Source organism: Mirounga leonina, unplaced genomic scaffold, assembly GCF_011800145.1.
Source record: "Mirounga leonina isolate KUSES-001 unplaced genomic scaffold, KU_Mleo_1.0 Mir_176, whole genome shotgun sequence".
NCBI lineage: Eukaryota > Metazoa > Chordata > Mammalia > Carnivora > Phocidae > Mirounga > Mirounga leonina.
This window is the reverse complement of record NW_023270454.1, coordinates 59,678,914-59,703,461: the sequence shown is the minus strand read 5'-3', so window position 1 is coordinate 59,703,461 and position 24,548 is coordinate 59,678,914. Positions and strand designations below refer to the sequence as shown.

Genomic DNA, 24,548 nt, shown 5'->3' with positions numbered 1-24,548 from the left:
ACAGCTTAGATGAAAATAAAATAAAAAAGAGCTGCTAGAGTTATTATTATAGTCGTAATTAGAAATTTCCTTTTAAGAATTCCTTATGAATTTGATTTAGCTCATATCCTTAATTTTTTTTTAAGAATACATTTCCTAAAATGTTTGAAACAAAGAATGCTAACACTGTTCCTTGTGCAGATGGCCTGCATACACATACTAAAAAGACTACTGTAATAAAATTAGTTTGGGAAATACCTGTGAACTGTCTCAATGTATATTAGTATATTGAATTCTCTGAAAAGACTTGCTGTGAAGAAATACACAGCATTATCTTCCTTTTGTGGTCACTGTTAGGTGCAGTGGGATAAATGGTGAACAAGACAGAAATAGTCTTTACCCTAATAAACCTGGTGGAGAAGAGAAATATTGAGGAAATAATAAATAATGGTCTTGAGACAAGAACATGATAAAATTTGCCTTTTTAGATCTCTGTGGTTATTTTGTAGAGGATGGAGGTGGGAGATGTAAAAGTGAATGCTGGGAGGCTCTGCAAACATCTTAGCAAGAGGTCATATTATTGGGACCATGATGATAGTGGTGAAGATAGAAGAAAATCAATGCATTTCTTTTTTTTTTTTTTAAAGATTTTATTTATTTATCTGAGACAGAGAGAATGAGAGAGACAGAGAGCACATGAGAGGGGGGAGGGTCAGAGGGAGAAGCAGGCTCCCTGCGGAGCAAGGAGCCCGATGCGGGACTTGATCCCGGGACTCCAGGATCATGACCTGAGCTGAAGGCAGTCGCTTAACCAACTGAGCCACCCAGGCGCCCGAAAATCAATGCATTTCTGAGAGACTGGGAGGTAGATTCTACAGAAATTGGTGACTGATGGGTAGGGAGGGCATTGCCAAACCTATTTGATTCTGTATTACTAATAATATCCTGTGGAACTAGTTAGTGTGCCATGGAATACCCTATTTTAGGACATATCTTTTAGCTTTGTAAGTCCAGAACTTTTCTTTTTGAAATATTTGCTGCTTTTTAGTAGTAAGTATGTAATTTCTGTAAGATAAATCTATCCTTTTTATATTTATGTAGTCCTCAAAATCTATATGAAAGATGGCTTTCTTCCCTCGTTCTTCATTTTATGGTCTTAATGGTCTTTGTTCTCCCCTGTTATTTTTTTCTTTTCTTTTTAGTATTTAATCTCATTATTCCTCTCTTTCCACCTAAGATTGGTCTCTTACATTCCCTGTCAGTCAGAGGACTAATTTATTTTTATTCATTGAGCCATTCATTTCTATCAGAGAGGTCTCATTCTTTCTAGGACTTTGCTATCTTGCTTTGCAGTTGAACTCTTGTGAATATTGTCACTAAAGAAGCTTAACTGAGACTCTACGGTACAAGGTTGTGTTAGGATCTTATGGATCCTTGAGTCTTACTTTCCAGATAGCATGTTTTTACTGTTAGTCTCTGGAGAAAAAAAACAACTAGAAATAATAATGCCGATTTTCTTGTACTTCTAACAGTCTTCTTATTGTTTTCAGCAGCGACCTCCTGTGGATGAAGTGCTCAGGGAGGGTCACATCAATTTGTCAGGTCTCCAGCTGAGAGCACATGCTATGTTCTCAGCAGAAGGTCTTCCTTTGGGAAGTGATTCCTTAGAATATGCATGGTTAATTGATGTGCAGGCTGGAAGTCTTACAGCTAAGGTCACAGCACCACAGGTAGGATTCTCTGACTTATTTTCTTTTTCCTTTGCTTACCCACTTTGCCAAGAGTAAGTTGTATGCCTGTTTGAATGTTCATTGCATTTTCACTAATGGTGTTCTGATGGCCAGACAACTCTGCTTTTTGCATGAGAGTCATTCTTGCCATTCAGAATTTTCTTAGCAATAGATGAATCAGAGACAAGTTTCACGTTTCTGAGCCACATAAAATTGAAGGGTGTAATGTTTTATAGTTCTGCATAGCACTTTCAAGACCAAGACTTTAGGAAAAACTCAGTATGAGAACTGGTCTGGAAATTTTATATATTATTAAAATTACATTAGTTGTTTCTCCACTGTTGAAAAATTCTTTTTTTCCCAGTATATGGAATAATTTTTTAAGAATTTTGCTTTCTTATATATTTCTTAAGTAGGATTTGAAAATACTGTTTATGGTGTTCAGGATTAGGTAGTTCGGTTCTTGTCATGTCTCAAAGCAAGATAACATCATTTGTATCTGCTGTTAATGATGTGGATTTAAAAAAATAAAAAGAAATTTGCTGGTAAGTAAACCTGGTCTAGAGTGCTAGTTGTGATCCTTCTGGATAAAATCCCCCTCCTCCTCTTGTCCCCTTTAATCTTTAGAAGACTCAGAAGTCGGGCGCCTGGGTGGCTCAGTTGGTTAAGCGACTGCCTTCGGCTCAGGTCATGATCCTGGAGTCCCTGGATCGAGTCCCGCATCGGGCTCCCTGCTCAGCAGGGAATCTGCTTCTCCCTCTCCCACTCCCCCCTCTTGTGCTCTTTCTCTCTCTCACTCTCTCTCTCAAATAAATAAATAAAATCCCTAAAAAAAAAAAAAAAAAGACTCAGAAGTCATAAGGGTCATTTAGCTCTAGAAATGGACCATTGAAATTTAGCCAAATAGCCATATTAGTGTAACATTTCACCTATTGATCCATATATTTCTGATAATATGCATACTTATCTTGGCATTTAGAAAAACTGGAATATGGTCTTGAATGTGTGAAATGTACATACTCAATTTTAATAAAAATTACAGAATGTGTATGAAACATATATAGGTAGGAAATACAACAAGAAGGTGGATAAAGACTCTAGATACCTTGCATATCTACAAGAAATTTTTAGAAGGCAGCAAAAATTAAGATTCTATAAATAAGAAAATGGAATGGAAAAGGGATAGTTTATATTAAAAGTAGATAAAATATATAACAGAATGTATAAAAATGGAAAGAAATTATTCAGTGCTCATTGGCCTGATAACTATCCTCTCCTTATTATCCACCATCTCTTTTCTCTAATGTACAAGACTGAAATATATATAAAAAAGTTTGTTCCTTAACAAACATAAAATAAAGCCATGCTGATTGTGCAAGACTGGACACAATTTCTTTAATCTAACAATTGCTAGTATCTATGTTCATAAGTTGCCGTTATTAGAAGATGAAACATTTCTTTCTTCACTAGAATCTTGACATCACTGTTTCTAGTGTTTCATGAATCCATAGGTGCTTTTAATGCTTATTCCATTCTTTATATGTTTTAAAAGTGAAATTCATGTTTTCTGATAGTTTAAATTTGTACTTTTTTTAAGGGAATAATATGTATACCCATATTTTAGTGTGTTTATTGTTAACAATTCTAATCAATTATAAAATGAAGGGTTTTTTTGTAAACTGAAGATTTGATGAAGAATTGATATATACTTAAGTTTCTATTTACATAAACAAAAGTGCTATAATCTTCAAAAATCTGATTTTCCATAATTGTAACTCACTATGATAATTAGATAATAATTTCACATCCAAGCTTTGTTTATTATTAGATAGAGAATTTTAGGTGCTTTTCTGTGCAGAGGATTTCGATTAGATATGTAAGAAGGAAGATATAACCTTGAAGGAAAGTACTTACTCTGTAAGTTGCTGAAGTTGAATTGTCGTGCTGAAGTTGTCATGCATTTTTTGTCATTCACAAACGAGAAGTAACATAAGCTTATAAATGATGTCAAGGTAGAAAAATCATGATTCTGACTAAAAAGTGGATTATGTAGCAGCAGATATAAAACAGCATTTGTGTTCTTTCAAACTGTATTAATATTCTTGATAAGCTTTTGAACTCTGAACACGTGTTTAGAATGCTAACACTGTTGTCAACCTGTCACTGCTTATTTGTAGCTAGCTTTTCTCTTGGAGTGGGGACAGACATTTGTTTTTCATGTGGTATGTCGGGAGTATGAACTGGAAAGACCTAAATCAGTAATAATATGTCAGCATGGATTTGACCGTCGGTTCTGTGAATCCAAGGTATGTTAACAAATATGTTAGCAGTATTATAAACATTTATGGATTTTTTAAAATGAAAGATTGAGATATCAGTTTTAAATCAAATACACAGCCATTATAGTTCAGTTTTCTCAATTAATAAAATTATTTTGCAGATTTGTAGCCAGTTGTTATTTAGTTGCAAGTATCTAATATATGAGGTAATTATTAAAACATAAATTCACAGGTAAATGTAGATATTATAAAGATTATATCTTACCTTTTACATTTTTATTGTTAACTCTCATGTTTTCTTATGTTATTACATTCTTTTGGATATGGCTGTGTATTTATGTAGAAGATTTAGAAACTGAAGCAAGAGGAAGGTTAAATTCCTTACATGACATTGTTTATAGACCTCCCTGGAACATACCTCTTCTTTTGTAATGTGGTTAGTAATGTTGGCATTTGCCAAGAAAACATGGCAGTTTAAAAAAAATTTTTTTTATCCTGATTCTATAATGTAGAGATAACCATTGTAAACAATTTCATTTTCCTTTCTGATTTCTTCCCTATATGTGTTTATCCTTTTGTTCTTTTGTTATACATATTATGTTTATTTACTGTTATATTAGTGTGAACTGAAAACAATTTATCCTGCTTTTAATTTTATGTCCAAAATATCTGTAACCTCTGCTTCTTTACTAACAATAAAGGAAACCGCAATAATCAGTGATAAAATTATTTTTTTCTTGTTATAAACACATTGCCAGGATCTAGGGAATCCTTAGTTATATGTCAACCAATTATTCCTTATGGGTAAATCACACATACTTGTAGGTGTCTCCTCTTTTTTTTTTTTTTTTTTTAACGATTCAAAGCTTTTATGTTGCATTAAAATTTTTAAAAATCGAACATTTTTTATCACCTTAGAAAATTACTTTGTGTCCCTTTGCAGTCAGCCATTCATTATTCCATGCAACCATTGATGTGCCTCTGTCATTTTAGATCGGGGTTTTTTAGGTCTATTTTGTGTGGGGGAAATCAGACATACCTTGTTTTATTGTGCATTGCAGATACTGTGGTTTTTGTTGGTTTGTTTGTTTTTTAACAAGTTGAAGGTTTGTGGCAACCATGCCACAAGCAAATCTATCAACCATTTTTCCAACAGCATTTGCCCACTTTATGTCTCTATGTCACATTTTGGTAATTCTTGCAATATTTCAAACTTTGTCATTATTATTTGTTACAGTGATCTATGAATAGTGATTATGACTGGCTGAAAGCTCAGATGATGGTTAGCATTTTTTATCAATAAAAGCATGTACATTTTTCCTAGACATAGGCTGTTGCACAGACTATAGTATAAAGTGTAAACATAACTTTTATATGCACTGAGAAACCAAAAAATTCATTTTTTAATCTTTAATAGTATTTATTTTTAATTTTTATTTTAATTCCAATATAGTTAACATATAGTATTATGTTAATTTCAGGTATACAATGTAGTGATTCAAAAATTCCATATATTACTCAGTGCTTATCAAGTGTACTCTTAATCCCTTTCACCTATTTCACCCATCCCCTAGCCCACTTACCTCTGGTAACCATCTGTTTGCTCTCTATTGTTAAGGGTCTATTTTTTTTATTTGTCTCCCTCTCTTTTTTCCCCTTTGTCCATTTGTTTCTTAAATTCCACATATGAGTGAAATCATATGGTATTTGTCTTTCTTTGGCTTATTTCGCTTAGCATTATACTCTAGACCCATCCATGTTGTCACAGATGGCAAGATTTCATTCTGTTTTATGGCTGAGTAATATTCCTCTGTGTGTGTGTGTGTGTGTGTGTATGTATATCGCATCTTCTTTAGCCATTCATCTATCAATGGACACTTGGGCTGTTTTCATAATTTGGCTATTGTAAATAATGCTGCAGTAAACATAGAGGTACATATATCCTTTTGAATTAGCATTTTCATATTCTTTGGGCAAATACCCAATAGTGCAATCACTGGATCATAGGGTAGTTCTATTTTTAATTTTTTTCAGCAATCTCCATACTGTCTTCTGCAGTGGCTACACCAGTTTGCATTCCCATCAACAGTACACAAGGGTTCCTTTTTTTCCACATCCTCGCCAACACTTCTTATTTCTTGTGTTTTTGATTTTTAGCCACAAAAAATTCATTTGACTTGCTTTATTGTGATATTTGCTTTATTGCGGTGGTCTGGAATGGAACCCGCAATCTCTCCAAGGTATGCCTTATTATTATAGAACACTGAGTATAATGCAAGACACCTGTGTTCTACTCTGGCTCTGCCACTAATGAACATTTGCATGCTATTGAGTCAATAATTTACTCCAGGGCTGCCATTTCCCCAAGAAGTTCATCAGAGTAGGTGAAGTGTATGTTTTCTTCCAACCTAGCCATGACCAAATCTCTTTCAGGAATAAAATAGTATTAAATTTGTGTCAATTGTCCTTCGATATCATAATAAAATTTACAGTTGATATATTTGTAAAAACAAGTTGTGTGTTTGTGTAGTATAGAGTACTCATAAGAAAATCTTACAACTTTAAACTCCTGTATAGTTCTTATAATCCTGTGACACTCTTTACTTATCATTTTACTTTGTTCTTTGTGAGTTTCAATAACAAGTTATACATTCTGTCAATTTAGACTTGCTTTTTTCCCCTTTTGAATGAAAATGTACATACTTATGATTAGTTTCTAATTAGTAAGACTTTAATTACTGATAATTTCATTTATCATTATAAAAAATGAGATTTAATTGACTAATTTTTAAAAATACACATGTAACCAAAATTTTATTTAAATAAGCAGATGTAAGTACCAAAATGGTGAATTGATAGTGAGGATTAAATATTCAATTATTTTTCTTTTTAGTTGAGTTGTATTCCTGGGCCTTGTCCAACTTCAGATGATTTGAAATATACTATGACTCGTTTAGCAGTAGATGGAGCAGATATTTATATTGTGGAGCATGGCTGTGCTACAAATCTAAAGGTACACTTTTGTCTATTTCTTGGCCAGTGTAGTTCTTTTTCCATTCTACCAAACCAAACTTCCATTTCTTTTTCTTCTTCTTTTTTTTTTTTTTTTAAGATTTATTTATTTATTTTAGAGAGAGAGAGAGAGAGAGCATGAGCAGGGGTGGCGGAGAGGAGAGAGGGAGAACAAGAGAGAAGCAGACTCCCCACTGAGCGTGGAGCCAGACATTTGGCTCTATTTCACAACCCTGATATATGACCTGAGCTGAAATCAAGAGTCAGTCGCTTAACTTACTGAACCACCCAGGCGCCCCCAAACCTCCATTTCTTGAGGTAGAACACACATTTATAATTTGCCATCTCACAAAACACTACACAATTCCAGGAGATAGCTTTCTGTTTTTGGCTCGTCCATGCTCTCTTCCAGTCTGTTTCTTCACTACTATTTTACTCTAACTGAATTATCATAACTTTGCTTTATGGCAGGGATATAAACTTGGAGGTTGCTTTTATGGCAGGGATTAAATTGGTAGTGTTTTTGAAAGATTTGATTTTGAATGCCTTTAGGTTTTGTACATTTATATCCTGCCTGGCTCCTGAAAACATTTGTTTGCCACCTCTGCTTTGTGGGTTACTGCTTAAAATTAAACCTTGTTAAAAGTCTGTGATTTTATTACTTACTACCAACATTTCTTTCTTCCTTCTCTTGTTTTCCTTTCGACTTATGTTCTTTTCCTTTTATCCTCTTTTTTATTAACTGAATGTCTACTTTTATTCTGTTGCAGTTATCTTTTCTATTTCCCTTTTTTCTCTTTTTCCTTCTTTCATGCAATTTGGAAATAAATAACTATTCTGTAGTTTATTCTAAGTTGCTTAAGAATACAGAAACTACAGTTTTATTTCATTTTCTTCATGCAATTTAGATGGGTGCAATTCGAGTTGCAAACTGTAATCTCCACAATCAGTCGGTTGGGGAAGGAATAAGTGCTGCAATTCAGGATTTTCAAGTGAGACAGTACATTGAACAATTAAATAATTCCAGAGTTGGACTTCAGCCTGCAGTACTACGGAGGGCCTATTGGCTTGAAGCGGGGTCAGCCAATTTAGGACTCATTACTGTTGATATTGCATTAGCTGCTGATCATCATTCTAAACATGAGGCTCAGAGACATTTCTTAGAAACTCATGATGCCAGAACTAAGAGGTAAGTGAAATTTAAGGAAGTTAATGGTCCCAAGTTCAGACGAAAATTACCTTATAATTATAGAGGAAATTCTACTGTTAGGAATGGAATAGGAACATTTTACATAAAGACCAAATATGATTGTGCTGGGTACACCTCAGTGGAGGTATAAGAACCTGATATTTAAGTAAATATGTTGTATATCTCATCTCTGGTAATGGTATGGTTGATGGAAATAACACTGTTTTTTTATCGTGTTTCCAAGCCCATACTATGTGTATTAGCAGTGAAATGAGTTTAAATTACTAGTTCCCAAATAACGTTTTATACAGCACTACTCCCCTTTCTCTCTCACCACAGCCTTCCACTTTGATTTCATCATTTCTAGAAAACATCATTGCTATCACCTTGTACTCTACAAAACTCTTCCTTTTGTGAGCTCTCATGACTGCAAGGGAGACTAAGGGAGTATAATCCTCAAGAAACAGTCATTAAGAAATAATTGTATCTGCCATTTAAAAAGTAGCCAGAGCCTCTTACTAAATCATGTCCATTTAAAATGCCAGTATAACTTTTTTCCATCCCCATCTCCCTCATTATAAAGTTAAATGAGCTTACTTTAAAAATTGAGAAAACTATTATGAAATAAAGGAAAGTAACTGCCATAACCTTACCACACTGAATTTGTCTTATTTCTTCCCCATATTTTTAATGTATCTTTCTTATACTTGAAATCATTCTATATTTATAAATTCTGCATGTTTGTGTTGAACTTCTATCCTAAGCATCTGCCCATATGACCGAAAATTTTATAAATTTCCTTTCAAACAAATGATAGAACACCATCAAAAAGATATATTGTACTTTATTTAGCCATTGCCCTTATTTATTAAATACATAGGTAAGTGTTTCTGAATTTTTCATTATAAATAATAGTAAGAGGAACATTTTTTTGCACATAAAATCTTTTCCCACATGTTCTTTAAATTCCCTTTAAATAGTTTCCTTAGAAGGGGGGTGTGACTGTGCTAAAAACTGGGCCTTTTGATATGCATTCCCAAATTCCCAGAAAGATTATTTCACTTTATATTCCCAGTGGCTTTTTAGGAGAATCTGTGTCTTCACTGCATCTTTGCTATCCTTTATGTGTTATATGATAACTGAAAGATGATATTTCTGTTTTATTTTGCATTTTTTTATTTCTGAGATTAATACTTTTTTCATGTATTTACTGGTGGTTTTTATTTCCTTATTTGTGAATTGCATATTACTATTCTATGTATATTTATTGGCATATTGGTGTATTTCTTACCAATTTTTAAGAGCTCTTTATAGATTATCTCCTTTCAATAGTCCCTGTTGCTAATATTTTGCAATTTGTTTCATTTTTAAATTTTTTTAGTCTTATGTACAGACTTTGATTTTTGTGCATTCAAATATGTCTGTTTGTAACCTTTGTAATTTCTCATACTAATTTGAGAAAATATTTCTTTTGCTAGTAATCACATGGCACCTGTATTTTCTTATTTTTTTCTATTCTTTTTTTGGTTAACATATAAAACTCTGGTTTTTTTGTTCGTTTTTGGGTTTTTTTTAGAGAGATAGAGAACAAGAGAGCATGTACATGGGTGCACATGTTTGGGGGGGAGGGCAGGAGCAGAGAGAGAATCTTAAGCAGGCTCCATGCTCAGCACAGAGCCTGATGGGGGGCTCGATCTCATACCCTAAGCTTAAATCAAGAGTTGGATGCTTAACCAAGTGAGCCACCCAGGTGCCCCTGTATCTGGATTTTGAATGGTGTGTTTGTATTAATCCAGCCAAGGGTGTAAATAGATTTTTTTTTTGCAAATATATATTCAAATACAGGGGTAAAAATTTATACCTAATACACATTTATTTTTCCATTTCATCACAAACGTTTAGGTATTTTCATCTGTTAATTTCCTAAAAGAAGTGTTATTCTTGTTTTAAAAAATCCTGAGTTTTTTACTGAGATTACATTAATCTTTTAAGTTACTTTAAGATCCTGACATCTTGTAAACCTGAGTATGGAAGCTCATGTGTGAGAAATAATGTTTTAAAAAAACTTTGGTTTCTTTGTTAATTATTGCTCAGGAAGCCAGTTACTATGAACAAAGTGCCTGGGTCTAATTAGGTCAGATGGTAGAACAAGGTGCTAATGAAGCAAAGGAAATGGCACCACGTGATTCAAGTTCCAGGTGTTCAAGTAAATCCAACTATTTAGATTGGTTTCAGTGCTCTGTTTGGTTAAAAATTGTGAAGAGTGGGATTTTATCCTACTTGCAAGCTAACAAGTTAGCCTGCCGCAGTTTCATGGATGCTGCCAGAAGACACAAGACTCCTGGTCAGGGACAAAGGACTTTATTACAACAAAAGCATGAACCAGAGTCATATGTGTTTTTATGGGTTCCCTGTGCCCTCCAAGTAAGGTTGCCAGATGAAATATAGGATGCCTAGTTAAATTTGAATTTCAGATAAACAACAAATAACTTTTTAATGTAGGTATGTCATATTGTCCCATACATTGCATAGGACAAACTTATTTTTATTTGATATATCTGGTACCCCTATTCATGAATCTTTTGGAGGTGACACAAAAAAGTCCATGATGGATATCTACACACAGTGGGATACATTATAGAAGAGGAATATTGAACTTAAGGGTTCTATCACTTTTATAATAAGTGGAAGCAAACCTACTCTTTTCCAGGGTGAGATATTACCTCATCTCTTTAGGTTGTTTACTGCCAGTACAATCCCAAGCCCTGGTCAGGGCTTTGCAATCTTGGCATACCCACAAGAACAGGTAGGGATGTTTAGGGCATATTGGGAATTGCCCTCCCAACATAACTCATTGACCTTCAGCTTTGGCTGCCTTTGTGCATATTTGTTTCCCAGGAGTTTTGGAGCCTACACGTATTCTTTTTTGATATAACTGGAAAAGTTACTGGACACACAGGTCATTAGTTTCTTTAGTGTTTTTGAAAAGTATGGTTCCCAAACCACCACCACCAGTGTCTCCTTGGAACTTGTTAGAAATTTACATAATCAGGTCTTACTAGACCTCAGTCAGAAACTCTGGGGGTGCAGCCCTGCTCTCCATAGTATAATAAGCCCTCCAGGTGATTCTAATGCAAGCTAAAGTTTGAGAACTAGTGCATTGGATTGTAATAAAGGTAGGGAAGGGGAGCTTACATTTGTTATGCAACTTCTATATTCCAGATTTTATATCAGGTGCTTTACATTTAATCTTCGAAACAGTCTTATTAGGTATATCAGACCACAATTTTACAGTTAAGGAAACTGAAGCTCAGAAATGTTAACTAATTTGACCAAGGTCCTAGAGTTACTAAGTGGTACAGCTGGAATTTGAACCCATGTCTAGATGAATGCAAACCCATGCATTTTACTAAGCTTTATGCTACACAAATGAGCTAAAAAAGTGTGTGGAATATGTAAGGTCTTTTATTTTGTTAGCGCTTACAATAGTTTGCTGAGTGACTGAATCTTAATGCTTTAAAATAGAGAAGTGATTTGAATTTGATAATGTTTAACTAAAGTAATATGTCAGATTCTCCCTAATCCTAAGGCTTTCTCACATATTTTTCCTTCTGTCCTCTAGACTGATGTTTCACTTCTATTTGATATATTTCATCTCATCTTTCACATCTCAAATATTACTTTTTGAAAGATTCCTTCTGTTTTCCTTGTCACCAAACCTTGTGGTTTTGTTTTGTTTTGTTTTGTTTTTACCTCATAGCACTCAGTATAATTTATGATTAGATATTTTGTTTGTGGCTTGCCTTTGCCTCTGTACTCTGAACTTCTTATGGATAAGACTGTGTCTGTCAGTTTCACCTAGCACAATACTAGGCACATATAAATATGTTCAAGAAATATAAATGAGTGAATGTAAAATGAAAATGATAATACCTATTCTGTCTTCCTTGAGGGCCCTGAGGATCCAGTGAGATAATGCACGTAAAAATACTTAGAAAGACTGTTACTATGAGGTGATTTTATTATTTAAAGGTAAAAAAGAGGAATAAAGATATAGCACCCATATTTGTATTATATAATATTTTTTTTAAGAAAGTAGGAGAGTTAATACACTGACGGGCTTTTGTGTGGATCATTCACAGAACCCACAAAATTTTACACACATTTTCTCCCATTGTCCTAATTCTTAATAGTTTGTTCAGAGTCCTTATTCCAAAATTATTACAGTTTTTTCCTCTAATAAAGAATGCATTATTTTGGTTTTATTGAGAAATAGATTTCTTATTTGCCCTACATTTAGAGTATTTTGGTGTATTTGCCATGTGAGATAGGCTCTGAAATGCTAACGGTGATAAATTATGTATTTGGTATAATCTGTACCAATAGTTTTGTCCATTTTTTACATTAATGTTTAAAATTTTTAGTCCTTTTGAGAATATTTACTACTGTTTTTAAATTGAACTTAAATGTCTGATCTTTATATTTGCTTCTTTTAGTTCTTTTTTTTTAGGTATGCTGTATCTCTCTTTCTGTTCCTACTTATTTTCATCTCACCGTGGTGAGACTATTTTTTTTAAGAAAGACAAAATGGTTAGACACTCCACAGTAAAATAAGCTTTTGTGTTTGTGTTTACCTCGTCTTTTAAAAATATTAACAGTTAATTTTAATTATCTGCCAAAAAGTTTATTCCTAATGAGTTTTTGTTATGTTGTTGCTTTTGTTTGTTTTGTCTTGGGTTCTGTTTAGGTTGTGGTTTTTGTGGCCAGATGATACCCTGAAGAATAAGAGGTGTAGGAACAAGTGTGGTTGTCTCGGTGGCTGCAGATTCTTTGGTGGCACAGTAACTGGCCTTGATTTCTTCAAACTTGAAGAGTTGACACCTTCCAGTAGTTCTGCATTTTCAAGCACGAGTGCAGAGTCTGATATGTATTATGGACAGTCTCTGCTACAGCCTGGAGAATGGATTATTACTAAAGAAATTCCCAAAATTGTAGATGGTAATGTGTTATTTTGTTACTTGTGCTAATCTTCTTTATCTTTATCCATATGCCATTCTGAGAGAAGTTCAGTGTTACTTTGTTCAACTCAATTCTTTGAGTGGTCTTATAGGTAGAATTCAGTATAATCTTCCTTTGTTTTGCAGGTGATTTAACTAAAGCCAGAGAAGACTAGTGAGTTTTTTACAGTTACACAAGGCAAAAGTAGGCCTACCCTTCAGATCTATTGTTGACATTGGTGATTTTCCTAGACAAGCTTATTCTGAGTATTTCCTTGTATATCATTTTCCTAGACCTCAGCTTCCAGAGATTTACTTAAGAATAGCTGTGCTTCAAGGTAACAGTTGTTTTACCAGTTTACTTTTATAGGAAAGCTTATCAGTAGTAATATTTATACTGTTGGCCCTCATATTACCAACTAGTTTGCAAGATACTCTTTTTATCACTAAAATTGAACATGTCAAGAAGAGAAATGTGGCCTTAGACCCTGTAGGATAACTTTGCAAATACGCAAGTGTGTGATATGAGCAGTAAATGGTGGCTTTAAGTATACCAGATTTAGATTTATCTAGCATCTTTTCTCTGGAGACTTCAGAAGTGGATGTTCCTTTGGGTTTTTTAGTTGTATGTTCCTACAGTTAAGTGCAGTATTTACTGCTTAAGTTGTCATGCTGTCAAGAAGTGAAATGTGGAAAAATCTTGGTAGTTTATATTTTATATTAGCCTTTTTCCCTTGATCTATTCAAAAACATTAACAGCACTGCCTTTTGTCAGTAGACAAAAAGGGAGAAAAGAAGTTTCAACTTTAAAAGTTCATTGATTTCCCATGTATAAGGAGCTCTTAGAAGAAAGAGCTGAACTACATATACCAAGCTCTTGCTTTAATGATTTTTCACTAAATATTAATACATAAGTATGTACATCTTATTTAAGGTTGTTTAACTTCAGCAGTTTTGCCTAGAATAAGAGCAGATTATCCTATAAAATCTGCAAACATCAAAAGTTCTTGACATTTAAAGGGTAGGGAAGATGCTAAATAAAATTTATCATTTTTCTTACAATATTACTTTCTTATATTTGAATAATGTTTGTTTTTAAAGGTTTTCACAGGTATTTTCTCACTTAATCTTCAAGCTACCATGTGAGTTCTGTATTTTCCTTGTTTATAGTGAAGAAAGTGAGGCTCATCACTGAGAGGGAGTTGCACAAAATCAAATGGCTAAGCAGAAACTAGAATCAGGGCCATCAAAGCCACTTCAGTGTTCTTTCTACCATACTACAGCTGGCATTAATTATAAACACTGCTTGATTTTCTGATCTGCAGATCAAAGTTTAACCATCACAAAGGGAAGGAAGAAAATCTACAGGGAATTTACACATGGTATAAAAGAGTGAAGAGAGCAAATTCTCTAACTGAACAAAGCAGAGCTCATTATAAGTCTTATAATGTATAATAGAGATTGTATCTCCTATTGATTCTTTCAGGAGTGAGCTATAATTCCCAAATCACTGTGATTTTACTATAGAATGAACCCCTATGTAAGTATCTGACTTCTGATTGTTGAAGTTTCTAGGAGCCAAGTATAGATAAGCAGTGTTAGGATATAATCTAGAGGACACATGGTAGAATGCAGGATTTCCTTGGAAGGTCAGTGACCACTAGTTTCCTACCATTTAGAAGTGAATGAAACCCATTTTTCTTCTGACATTTATTCTGATTTTTCCATTTGTGGTAGTAGAAATGAATAATATTACTTATATTGTAAGTTCTTCAGTCTTCTTACCCCTTAAATTCCATCTAGAACTGTATTCTGCTCAGAGAGGTGTTTTCTCCTACTAACGGGTTCTTCTTTCTTGGGTAACACAGGAATGGCTGGAGGAGAATAGAAACTGGGCAGGAGTTTTTATTTGTTTGTTTGTTTTGTTTTTTAATCTAAGCAATTTAGAACTCTCCTTTCATCCCCCCCACCCCCAGTTTACATAACATGTCTTATAAAAGGCTGAGGAAATGTTCCACATTAAAGAATACATGACAACTGAATGCAATAATATATGATCCTAGATTGAATCTTGTACTGGAAGGGGCAGAGGTGCTTTAAAGGAGATTATTGGGTCACTTGAGAAAATTGGAAAGCACATGGTAGATTAGATAACAGTATTGTATGAATACTAAATTTACCAAGTTAATAATTATATAGTTATTACATATTATTCTTCAGAAATAAACACTTAACTATCTAGGATAAAAGGTCACTATGTCTGCAAATTGCCCTTAATTCAAAAAGTCTTATGTATATATTATATATATTAGAGCAAATGTGGCAAAATGTTTAAAAAAGGTAATTCCGAGTAAAAGATAATATGGTGGCTTGGTATTATTCTTTAAAGTTTTCTGTAAGTTTGAAAATTTTCAAATAAAGTTTAAAAAAATAAGAAAAAATTCACTGTCTATGGACTCTGGACCCATATTTAATGTAGATATCTTTCTACAGTGTTTAGCATATTGCTATGTGAAATTGGATATTTGTGCTTTTAAAAAATGATTATATTCATAAAAATAGGGAATTGGATTAAGTGCTCTTATTTTTCATAAATTGCTTTTGAAATTATGTTCATGTAACCTACTTTTTTGTTTGTTTATTCAGGTAATGTGAATGGCATGAAGAGGAAAGAATGGGAAAACAAATCAGTGGGAATAGAAGTAGAAAGAAAAACTCAGCACCTTAGTCTTCAAGTACCATTACGATCTCATAGCTCATCCTCTTCCTCAGAAGAGAATAGTAGTTCTAGTGCTGCACAGCCTTTATTGGCCGGAGAAAAGGAAAGTCCCTCTTCTGTTGCTGATGACCATTTGGTTCAAAAAGAATTCTTGCATAGTGCAAAAAGAGATGATGGTCAAGCAAGGTCAGTATTCAGTTACATTCAGAAAATAGATTAGAAATTATAATAAGATTATAATTACTTAAAATTTTGGCAAGAAAAATTTTTCCCTCTCAACTAACCCACTATAGAAAATTCTTTTCTCCTCCTGAACATATTTTTAAATGTCCATTTGCTGTTGTCTTGCTAATTATAAAATTAATACATATATATTCGTTCCAGAAATAGGAAAATACAGAAAAATCTAGTGAAAATAAATATTTCTTGTCATACCACAGATATGAAAATTTTAGATTTTCCTCCAACCTCCTTGGCTATTCCTTCTTATTCCCTATTTCCATGTCCTCCATTTTTTTCCCTCCATTTCTTCTTTTTCTTCCTCTTACAGCCTGCCATTTGTTAGATGTTCTGGATACTCAGGACTCTGTTCTGTGCCTTTGTCTCCACTCACTCTATACTGTTTCCCTAGACAGTCTCAGTAACTGTTTGGCTTCAATTATGATCTATAGCCAACATCTTTTAAATGTAAAACTCTAGCCAAAACTTTTGTCCCTATAGGCCCAGCTACCTTTTTGATATTTCTACTTGTATGTTTCATGGAGACCTTAAACTCAGCCCATAAAAAGTGACCTTGTGCCTCTCATGCTCAACTTGTTCTGCCTCAGTAAATGGCTCTAGCATCAGTTGCTGAAGGTGGTGATAATGGGGCTATCTCCTTTAACCAAAGCCCTTGTAGATTTTGTTGGACAAACTTTTAAAGAATGTAAAAAAAAAAAAAAAAGTTATAAATGCACTAGTGTCCAGGAATTATGGATGGAAGATTATACTTTGGGTTTAAGTTTTTATTATGTTGTAAACTGCCTTAATTTTTTTTGGAACTACATGGGGTATGAACACATATTGTGCTGTTTTGTTACTTTGTATAGATATTTCATTGTAAAATTTTAGATTTTCCTTTATTTATAAGATAAATGATTAAGATTACTGTAAAGATTTCATAAGTACTTCTATTTATACTTAAATTATACAATGTACAGTAATGGTAAGAACCTTGCTTTCCATTTTAGTATTCCTACAGAAATTTCAGGAAACAGCCCTGTGTCTCCTAATACTCAGGAAAAGTCAGTAGGTCAATCTCCTTTGAGATCTCCCTTGAAACGACAAGCCTCTGTATGTTCCACTCGACTTGGGAGTACCAAGAGCCTTACTGCTGCTTTTTATGGGGACAAGCAACCTGTTACAGTTGGAGTCCAGTTTAGTAGTGATGTCTCCCGAAGTGATGAGAATGTATTAGACTCACCAAAGCAGAGAAGAAGTTTTGGTTCATTTCCATACACACCATCGGCAGACTCCAATTCATTTCATCAATATCGGTCAATGGATTCCAGCATGTCAATGGCTGATAGCGAAGCCTACTTTTCTGCAGCTGAAGAATTTGAGCCCATTAGCAGTGATGAAGGCCCTGGAACTTATCCAGGTAGAAAAAAGAAGAAAAAGCAAACACAGCAGATTGACTACAGTAGGGGTTCCATATATCACAGTGTGGAGGGACCACTTACTGGCCATGGAGAAAACATTCAGGATCCCCGAACTCTGCCATTCAAAACTCATCCTTCCCAGGCTTCATTTGTTTCTGCATTAGGTGGAGAAGATGACGTTATAGAACATGCATATGTTGTAGAGGTTGAGAAAACAGTAGAGAGCGAACAGATTACTTCTCAACAACCTGTGATGAATTGTTATCAGACTTACCTTACTCAGTTCCAGGTAATTAATTGGTCAGTGAAGCACCCTACTAACAAAAGAACCTCTAAGTCCTCATTGCATCGTCCCCTCGATCTCGATACTCCAACCAGTGAAGAAAGTTCATCGTCATTTGAACAGCTTTCTGTTCCAACTTTTAAGGTATAAACCAAATCATTAGTTTCCACTGTTAGGTTTACTTAGATAAATCAATTTTTAAGATGTTTCCAAAATTATTCTCAGTCATTTTAACTGCCTCTATAAAAGAAAGAATTTTTGAAGTCATGGCTTCCATGTGTGACAATAAATCTCAGGGTTATTGATGAGTATTATAAATTTATTTATTTATTTATTTATTTATTTCAAAGATTTTATTTATTTATTTGACAGAGAGAGACACAGCGAGAGCAGGAACACAAGCAGGGGGAGTGGGAGAGGGAGAAGCAGGCCTCCCGCAGAGCAGGGAGCCCGATGTGGGACTCGATCCCAGGATCCTGGGATCATGACCTGAGCTGAAGGCAGACGCTTAACGACTGAGCCACCCAGGCGCCGAGTATTATAAATTTAAACATCTCAAATTGAGGAATAGTTTCAGACTTGATTGTCACAATGTTAGTTAATTAACATACAGTCTCTGTCTACATTATGCTCTAAGATTAGGATCAAGTTTATGAATTCAAATTTTTGTGTGTCTTAAAAATAAAATTTTGAAATTATTTTTAATAGCTGGTGTTCTTTCTACTTAATTTATAACTGCTGCTATGCAAATCCAATTCCATGCACTTGACATTTGAGATCTTATAATTTAGCAGGAATTGGTTATTGTCCATTTCTGTAATGAATTCTGTAAATAGCTTTTTAAAGGAAAACTGAAAATACATCAAAATAAATTTAGTGATAATAACCAATGCGAAAACTATTAAATGTATAAATTATACATTTATAAGAGATTTTTTATGATTTTAAAAAACAAAATTAAGGAGGTCAAATCTTATGGAAGGAACTGAATAACTGTTTAGGAATCTTATGTGGTATATACTTACATAAGCATATACACTTATTTAAAGTGTCTAAATGTTATTTTATTCATTCTTAATTCAAATATTTATTATATACTACTGTGTGCCAGGCATTTGATATACAGTGATGAGGAAAACAGACATAGGACTTAGAGTTTAGGTGTGGGAGACAGACAGTTAATAGATAAAACAGATAAGTATTATATGATTACAAGTTGAGAAGAGTCTTATGAAGATAATCCAGAGATGCTGGGATAGAGAATAATGGGGGGGGGTGGAGCTACCTATATTGTATTGACATGAGAGGTCTATCTGAGGAGGTAATATTTAAACTGAAACTTAAAGTATGAGAAGGAATTGATGATGGGGATACCTAGGCACAGGCAGGAGCCTTGCTAAAATTCTAAAGTGGGAAAGAAGTCAGTGCACATAAATAAGTTAGCAGGGACATTGCTCATTTTGAGGCTAGAGACCTAAATAAACAAGGGCCAGATCATTAAGGACTTATAGACCATGGTATCAGTAGTTACAATTTCACTGAAATTTCATTAGGAAACTTGTGAGAGCTTTAAGGAAATGTGATCTCATGTACTTTGGCTGCTGAGTGGAATTGAACTGTCATGAAGCAGAAGAAGTGGGGTGATCACTTAGGAAGCTGTGGGCAGCAGTCTGTGTAAGAGATGATAGGACTGGACTTAAGTAATGCTGGAAATGTGATAAATGGAATTGGAATATATATATATGCATTTGAGCAATATGTGTTGAAGGAAGAAGAAACATTAGTGACAGTTACAAAGTTTTGTTTTTGTTTTTGTTTTTTTTTAAGATTTTATTTATTTATTTGAGAGAGAGGTAGGCAGAGAGAGCATGAGCAGGGGGAGGGGCAGAGAGGGACAAGCGGACTCCCTGCTGAGCAGGTAGCCAGTCTCAGGGCTCCATCCTAGGACCCTGAGATCATGACCTGAGCCAAAGGCAGATGCTTAACCAGCTGAGCCACCCAGTACCCCCAAAGTTTTTGTTTTAAGGTTGTGCCACTTCTTGCCCAATATAAATTGCCCATGTTATGACTTCAAAATGTTCTCTTTATTCCATGTGAAAGTATGTTGGTATAAGGATTTTCCAGTATAAAACTCAGTGGTACTTCCAATACAGAATTGTACCTAAGAGGTTAGAATTATTTTAGTATTTTCAATAAATCTTTCTACTTTGATTAGGCAGTCAAATCTCTGAACTAAATAAGTCAAGGAAGGAGTTCTTGTCTTTAGATAAATTCGAAATAGAATATAGGTGGTAAGAAAGTTATTTTTCTCTATTAAATCTGAATAACTGTCTAACATATAAAAGGGTTCAGTTTAGTTTGAATAATCAAATGCATTATTTTATTTGTTTTCTTTTATGGACATACAAGTTAGTTTTTCCTATAATTTAATATTTCTCTGGGATTCTTCCCCACTTAAAAGTTGATTGTGCCAGGAGAAGATTCTAAAATTAGTTTAAGAAAAGCTCAGTTTGATAAGGAATTTGGGAGGAAAGACATTTGAAGCACTTACCTTTAAGCTTTAGTTGTATAAGTCTTTTACCCTCATTGTTGAATCCTCATAGCCCTGCCCTGTCATTTGTCTGAATAATCAGAAAATGAAATTGCCAATTATATATTTTATCTGATTTTTCTCAATTTGTTAAGTATTTTTGTTAAGATTTATTAGAGAGAGAGAGAGAGAGAGCGGGTGGAGGGGCAGAGAGAGAGGGAGAGAGAATCCCTACGCATGGCTCAATCTCAGGATCCTGAGATCATGACCTGAGCTGAAACCAAGAGTTGGGCACTCAACCAACTGAGCCATCCAGGCACCTCTGTCTGTTAAATATTTTTATTGTACATATCAAAGTCATATTAACAAGGTAGTCTGGATATTCACAAGTAACAGTTGATAGCATAAAATTAGAGAACAAATAACATTAAGATTCTAGACTGTGAGTAATGTTTTATATTATTTTAGGTTATCAAACAGGGGCTCACAGCTAATTCTTTACTAGACAGAGGAATGCAACTTTCAGGATCAACTTCGAAGTAAGTAAAAGTTACATACTTTTGAAGTTCAAAGTCAGTCTTTCTTGATTATTAGATATTTGGCGTTTATCCTGAGAAATAACCATTCTTTACTTGACTATAAACTTTATTATTTATTTATTTAAAAAATGTTCCCTTCTAATTTAATTCTTTGACCCATGGCTTATTTAGAAATGCAATGCTTAATTTCCACGTATTTGAGAATTTTAAAAGATATCATTTCATTTTGTAATCACATAGTATGTTCTTTATGATTTTGATCTTTACATTTGTTGAGACTTGCTTTGTACCCCAGCTTGTAGTCTGTATTGGTGAGTGTTCCACAAACAGTAGAAAAGAAAGTGTTTTTGCAGTTGTTGGATGGAGTATTATTTCATTTTTTTTTTTTTTACAGCTCATTTTTATTTATTCATTCTTACAAATAACATTTCATTGGCCGTCATGTGGCAGGAATTGTCTAGGGCCTTGGGAAAATGAAAGAAAAATAAGATTAGTTCTGGAACATTTTTTTTTTAGATTTTGTTTATTTATTTGACAGAGAGAGTACGGGAGCACACAAGCAGGAGAGGGGTCCACAGGCAGAGGAAGAGCGAGAAGCAGGCTCCCCATTGAGCAGGGAGCCCGATGAGAGGCTCAGTCCCAGGATCCTGGGATCATGACTTGAGCCAAAGGCAGACGCTTAACCCACTGAGCCACCCAGGCACCCTGGAACATTTTTAAAAAAATGAAGTAATTACCGTAAATAATTCAACTCTGTTGTCTGTCATGGCTTTGCCAACATTTCTAAGCAGCCACTAGCATTTCTGTTGGACATAACGGGCAAGCCATAACTTGGCATATTGAAATTGGGAACTACCAAGAATTCAGTATTGTAGTTTTCATATTTTGGAAAAGCCCCATCAAGTAAATATAACAGCATTTTTTTTTTCTTACTTGATGTATTAACCATCTTTGATCAGTTTGCATTTTTGCACCTCACTTGTCTCTACAAGGCATTTGGGACATAAAATATCTAATCTGATTCCATGAAAATTTTAGTTGAAATAAATGTATATTTGAGTGGCATTCATCTTAAGGAAATTCTAACTTCTGTTCTTTCTGTTTCTCTTCTTCTTCTTCTTTCATGGTGTTTTTAATATGTATTTTGCTTATTAATTGTATAGTACACCATATACTCCTCTGGAAAAGAAAACTGTTGATAACACAGATGATGAGACATTGACAGAAGAGTGGACCTTGGATCAGCCAGTCTCTCAGACCAGGACCACAGCCATAGTTGAAGTAAAAGGGACTGTTGATGTTGTTCTGACTCCCCTGGTGGCTGAAGCTTTAGACAGGTATTAATTTTGTTGAAAAACATTATTTTTAACTACTGTTTTATAAAATGATTAGGCATATGTGATATGATTAGTGTATGTGATATGTGTTCATGAAGAAGATGTTGATGATGGCTATTTTGGTTGAACAAAGATGAAAATATGTTTAAAAGGTCTGTTATCATTTGTTACTTTTTCAGGATAAGTAATTATATTGCAATATTATAATTATATTGCATTATATCTTCCATTTTTTGCTTTGGGCTGATAAGCATAAAATGATCAAACACCCAGGAACTAATTATTATTTTTTATATTCTTACTACTATCTAGTCAATGAAGGGATAAAGGGGAAATAATAGATTACTCTGTCCTGCAAGGAGCTTATAGTCTATCAAGGGAGGTAAAACTACCATGGATGAAATCTAGAATGGAACATAATGGAACAGTTTAGATAAACTAGGCCATAGTATTAAGTGATATTTAAGTTTTTCGTTTACTGTGTTTCTTCCCTCAGGTACATTGAAGCAATGGTTCATTGTGCTAGTACCCGCCATCCAGCGGCAATTGTAGATGATCTCCATGCCAAAGTCCTCAGGGAGGCTGTCCAAAATAGCAAGACTACTTTCTCAGAAAATGTAAGAACTTTTTATTCAATGAGTTTAGCAAATTGAGTACTCTTCATGTATGCCTGATATCTGAACTTGAAAAAAAATTGAATGTATTAAAATTTTATCGCCATTTAAATTGGAATACATGGACGTTTCTAAATAGTCTTCATATGTTATTGGCTCCTTAAGAGATACCATATAAAACTATACTATGGATTAAATAGCAATAAAATATTTATTGAATTTGTAGTTTTATTTTTTCTTTTATTTAGGAAGTAGCTTAATTGTAAGCCTTTCCTAAAGAACTTTGGTCCTAAGTGAATGAGCATTCTTCCCTGGTACATTCATTTTCTAAGAAAGCAACGCTGCATATTATTTTGGCTTTTCTCTGTGATTAGATCATTTGTATCTTAATATTTTTAGATTATTTTTGTTCACTTCAGTGAATCAAGTCCTTATCTCCTGGTGTGTGGGAGTCTACTTGTGCTGTAGTTCTAGCTATGGAGCCAGTTTCTTAGCAATCACATCCTGGTGCTCCATTTGACTTTCCAATTTATCTGGGTCATATTTGGGCTAGAGACCAGAGGCACGGTAAAGTGAGGCTGATTATTTTTAATGATCCAACTATTTAAAACATTGGCATTTCATGTGCTATATAGGTAGTTAGGGTAGAGGTGCACACATCTTACTACTATCGTAAGAAATTTGAAAATATTCTCAGTCAACAAGGAGCCAGTTATCAGATCCAAAATATGCTGTCAAATAAATTCATTTTAGTAATTCTAAAATAATACTTATTGCCATTCTTTTTTTCTGTCTGTTTCTCTATAGACTGGTTTCACTTTATATCACTTCTCTCAGCCCCTAAGCTTCTGGTATTCTTCCTAGCTTTTCAAAGCTAAACTGGATGGCAGCTGGCTTATAGATGGGCATTAGGGAGCACAGTGAATAAGCAAGTTGCTATTGTGGGTGTTGTGGAAATTATGAAAGTTCTGTGAAATAACAATTCTGCTTTAATTTCTTTAGCTATCTTCCAAACCAGATGTTAGAGGAACAAAAACTGAACATGCTACCATAGGAACAACTAACCAAGGACAAGCACAGACAAATCTTGTAATGAAGCAAGATAATGTAACAATTAAAGGTCTTCAGGCTAATGTTAGCATACCAAAGGTAACAATTCAATATTTTAAATATTTTCCTGGAAGAGGAGAACATTTTGGTGGTTTTTATCCTTTGTATTTACTAAACTGAATGGTGGTAGAATAGATTATAATATCAAAAATACATATCTTATTCCTTTGATGATCTAATGTAAAAATTAATAATAGAAATAGTTTACATAAGTGGAATACTGGCTAGTATTTGCTAAAATATTCCCCTCCCTCCAGTAACAATTGAATTATTACTTTATGAGTCTGTTTATAAGCTTTATCTTCATTACTCTCAGACACACAAATAGATATACCATTCCTAACAGTAGTTTTTCATTTTCCTGTATATCTTATGTTTAAGTGATAATATTTCACTTTTCATATCTGAAATTTATGACATTTTGTGTGTTAGGTAAACTTATGTTTGTTACAAGCCTCAGTGGAAGAATCTCCAAGTACAGCTCCTAGTAAAAGTGTGACTCATGTTTCTCTAGTAGCATTGTGTTTTGACAGAATTGCTACGCAAGTTCGTATGAACAGGTAAGAAAAATTTTATTAATTTGAGCCATA

At 34.0% G+C, this 24,548-nt stretch overlaps 1 protein-coding gene across 1 annotated transcript in view; it reads left to right on the top strand.

Annotated features, from left to right (window-relative positions):
• KIAA1109 (KIAA1109 ortholog) overlaps positions 1-24,548 on the top strand; it is a 205,475-nt gene that overhangs the window by 70,793 nt on the left and 110,134 nt on the right. The window contains exons 22-33 of the mRNA XM_035023133.1: positions 1,530-1,709; positions 3,887-4,015; positions 6,882-7,001; positions 7,909-8,189; positions 12,937-13,187; positions 15,833-16,091; positions 17,135-17,972; positions 20,827-20,897; positions 22,061-22,234; positions 22,731-22,851; positions 23,851-23,997; positions 24,391-24,518. Coding sequence (XP_034879024.1) covers positions 1,530-1,709; positions 3,887-4,015; positions 6,882-7,001; positions 7,909-8,189; positions 12,937-13,187; positions 15,833-16,091; positions 17,135-17,972; positions 20,827-20,897; positions 22,061-22,234; positions 22,731-22,851; positions 23,851-23,997; positions 24,391-24,518 — 2,699 coding nt within the window. The remainder of the gene's footprint in view (positions 1-1,529; positions 1,710-3,886; positions 4,016-6,881; positions 7,002-7,908; positions 8,190-12,936; positions 13,188-15,832; positions 16,092-17,134; positions 17,973-20,826; positions 20,898-22,060; positions 22,235-22,730; positions 22,852-23,850; positions 23,998-24,390; positions 24,519-24,548) is intronic.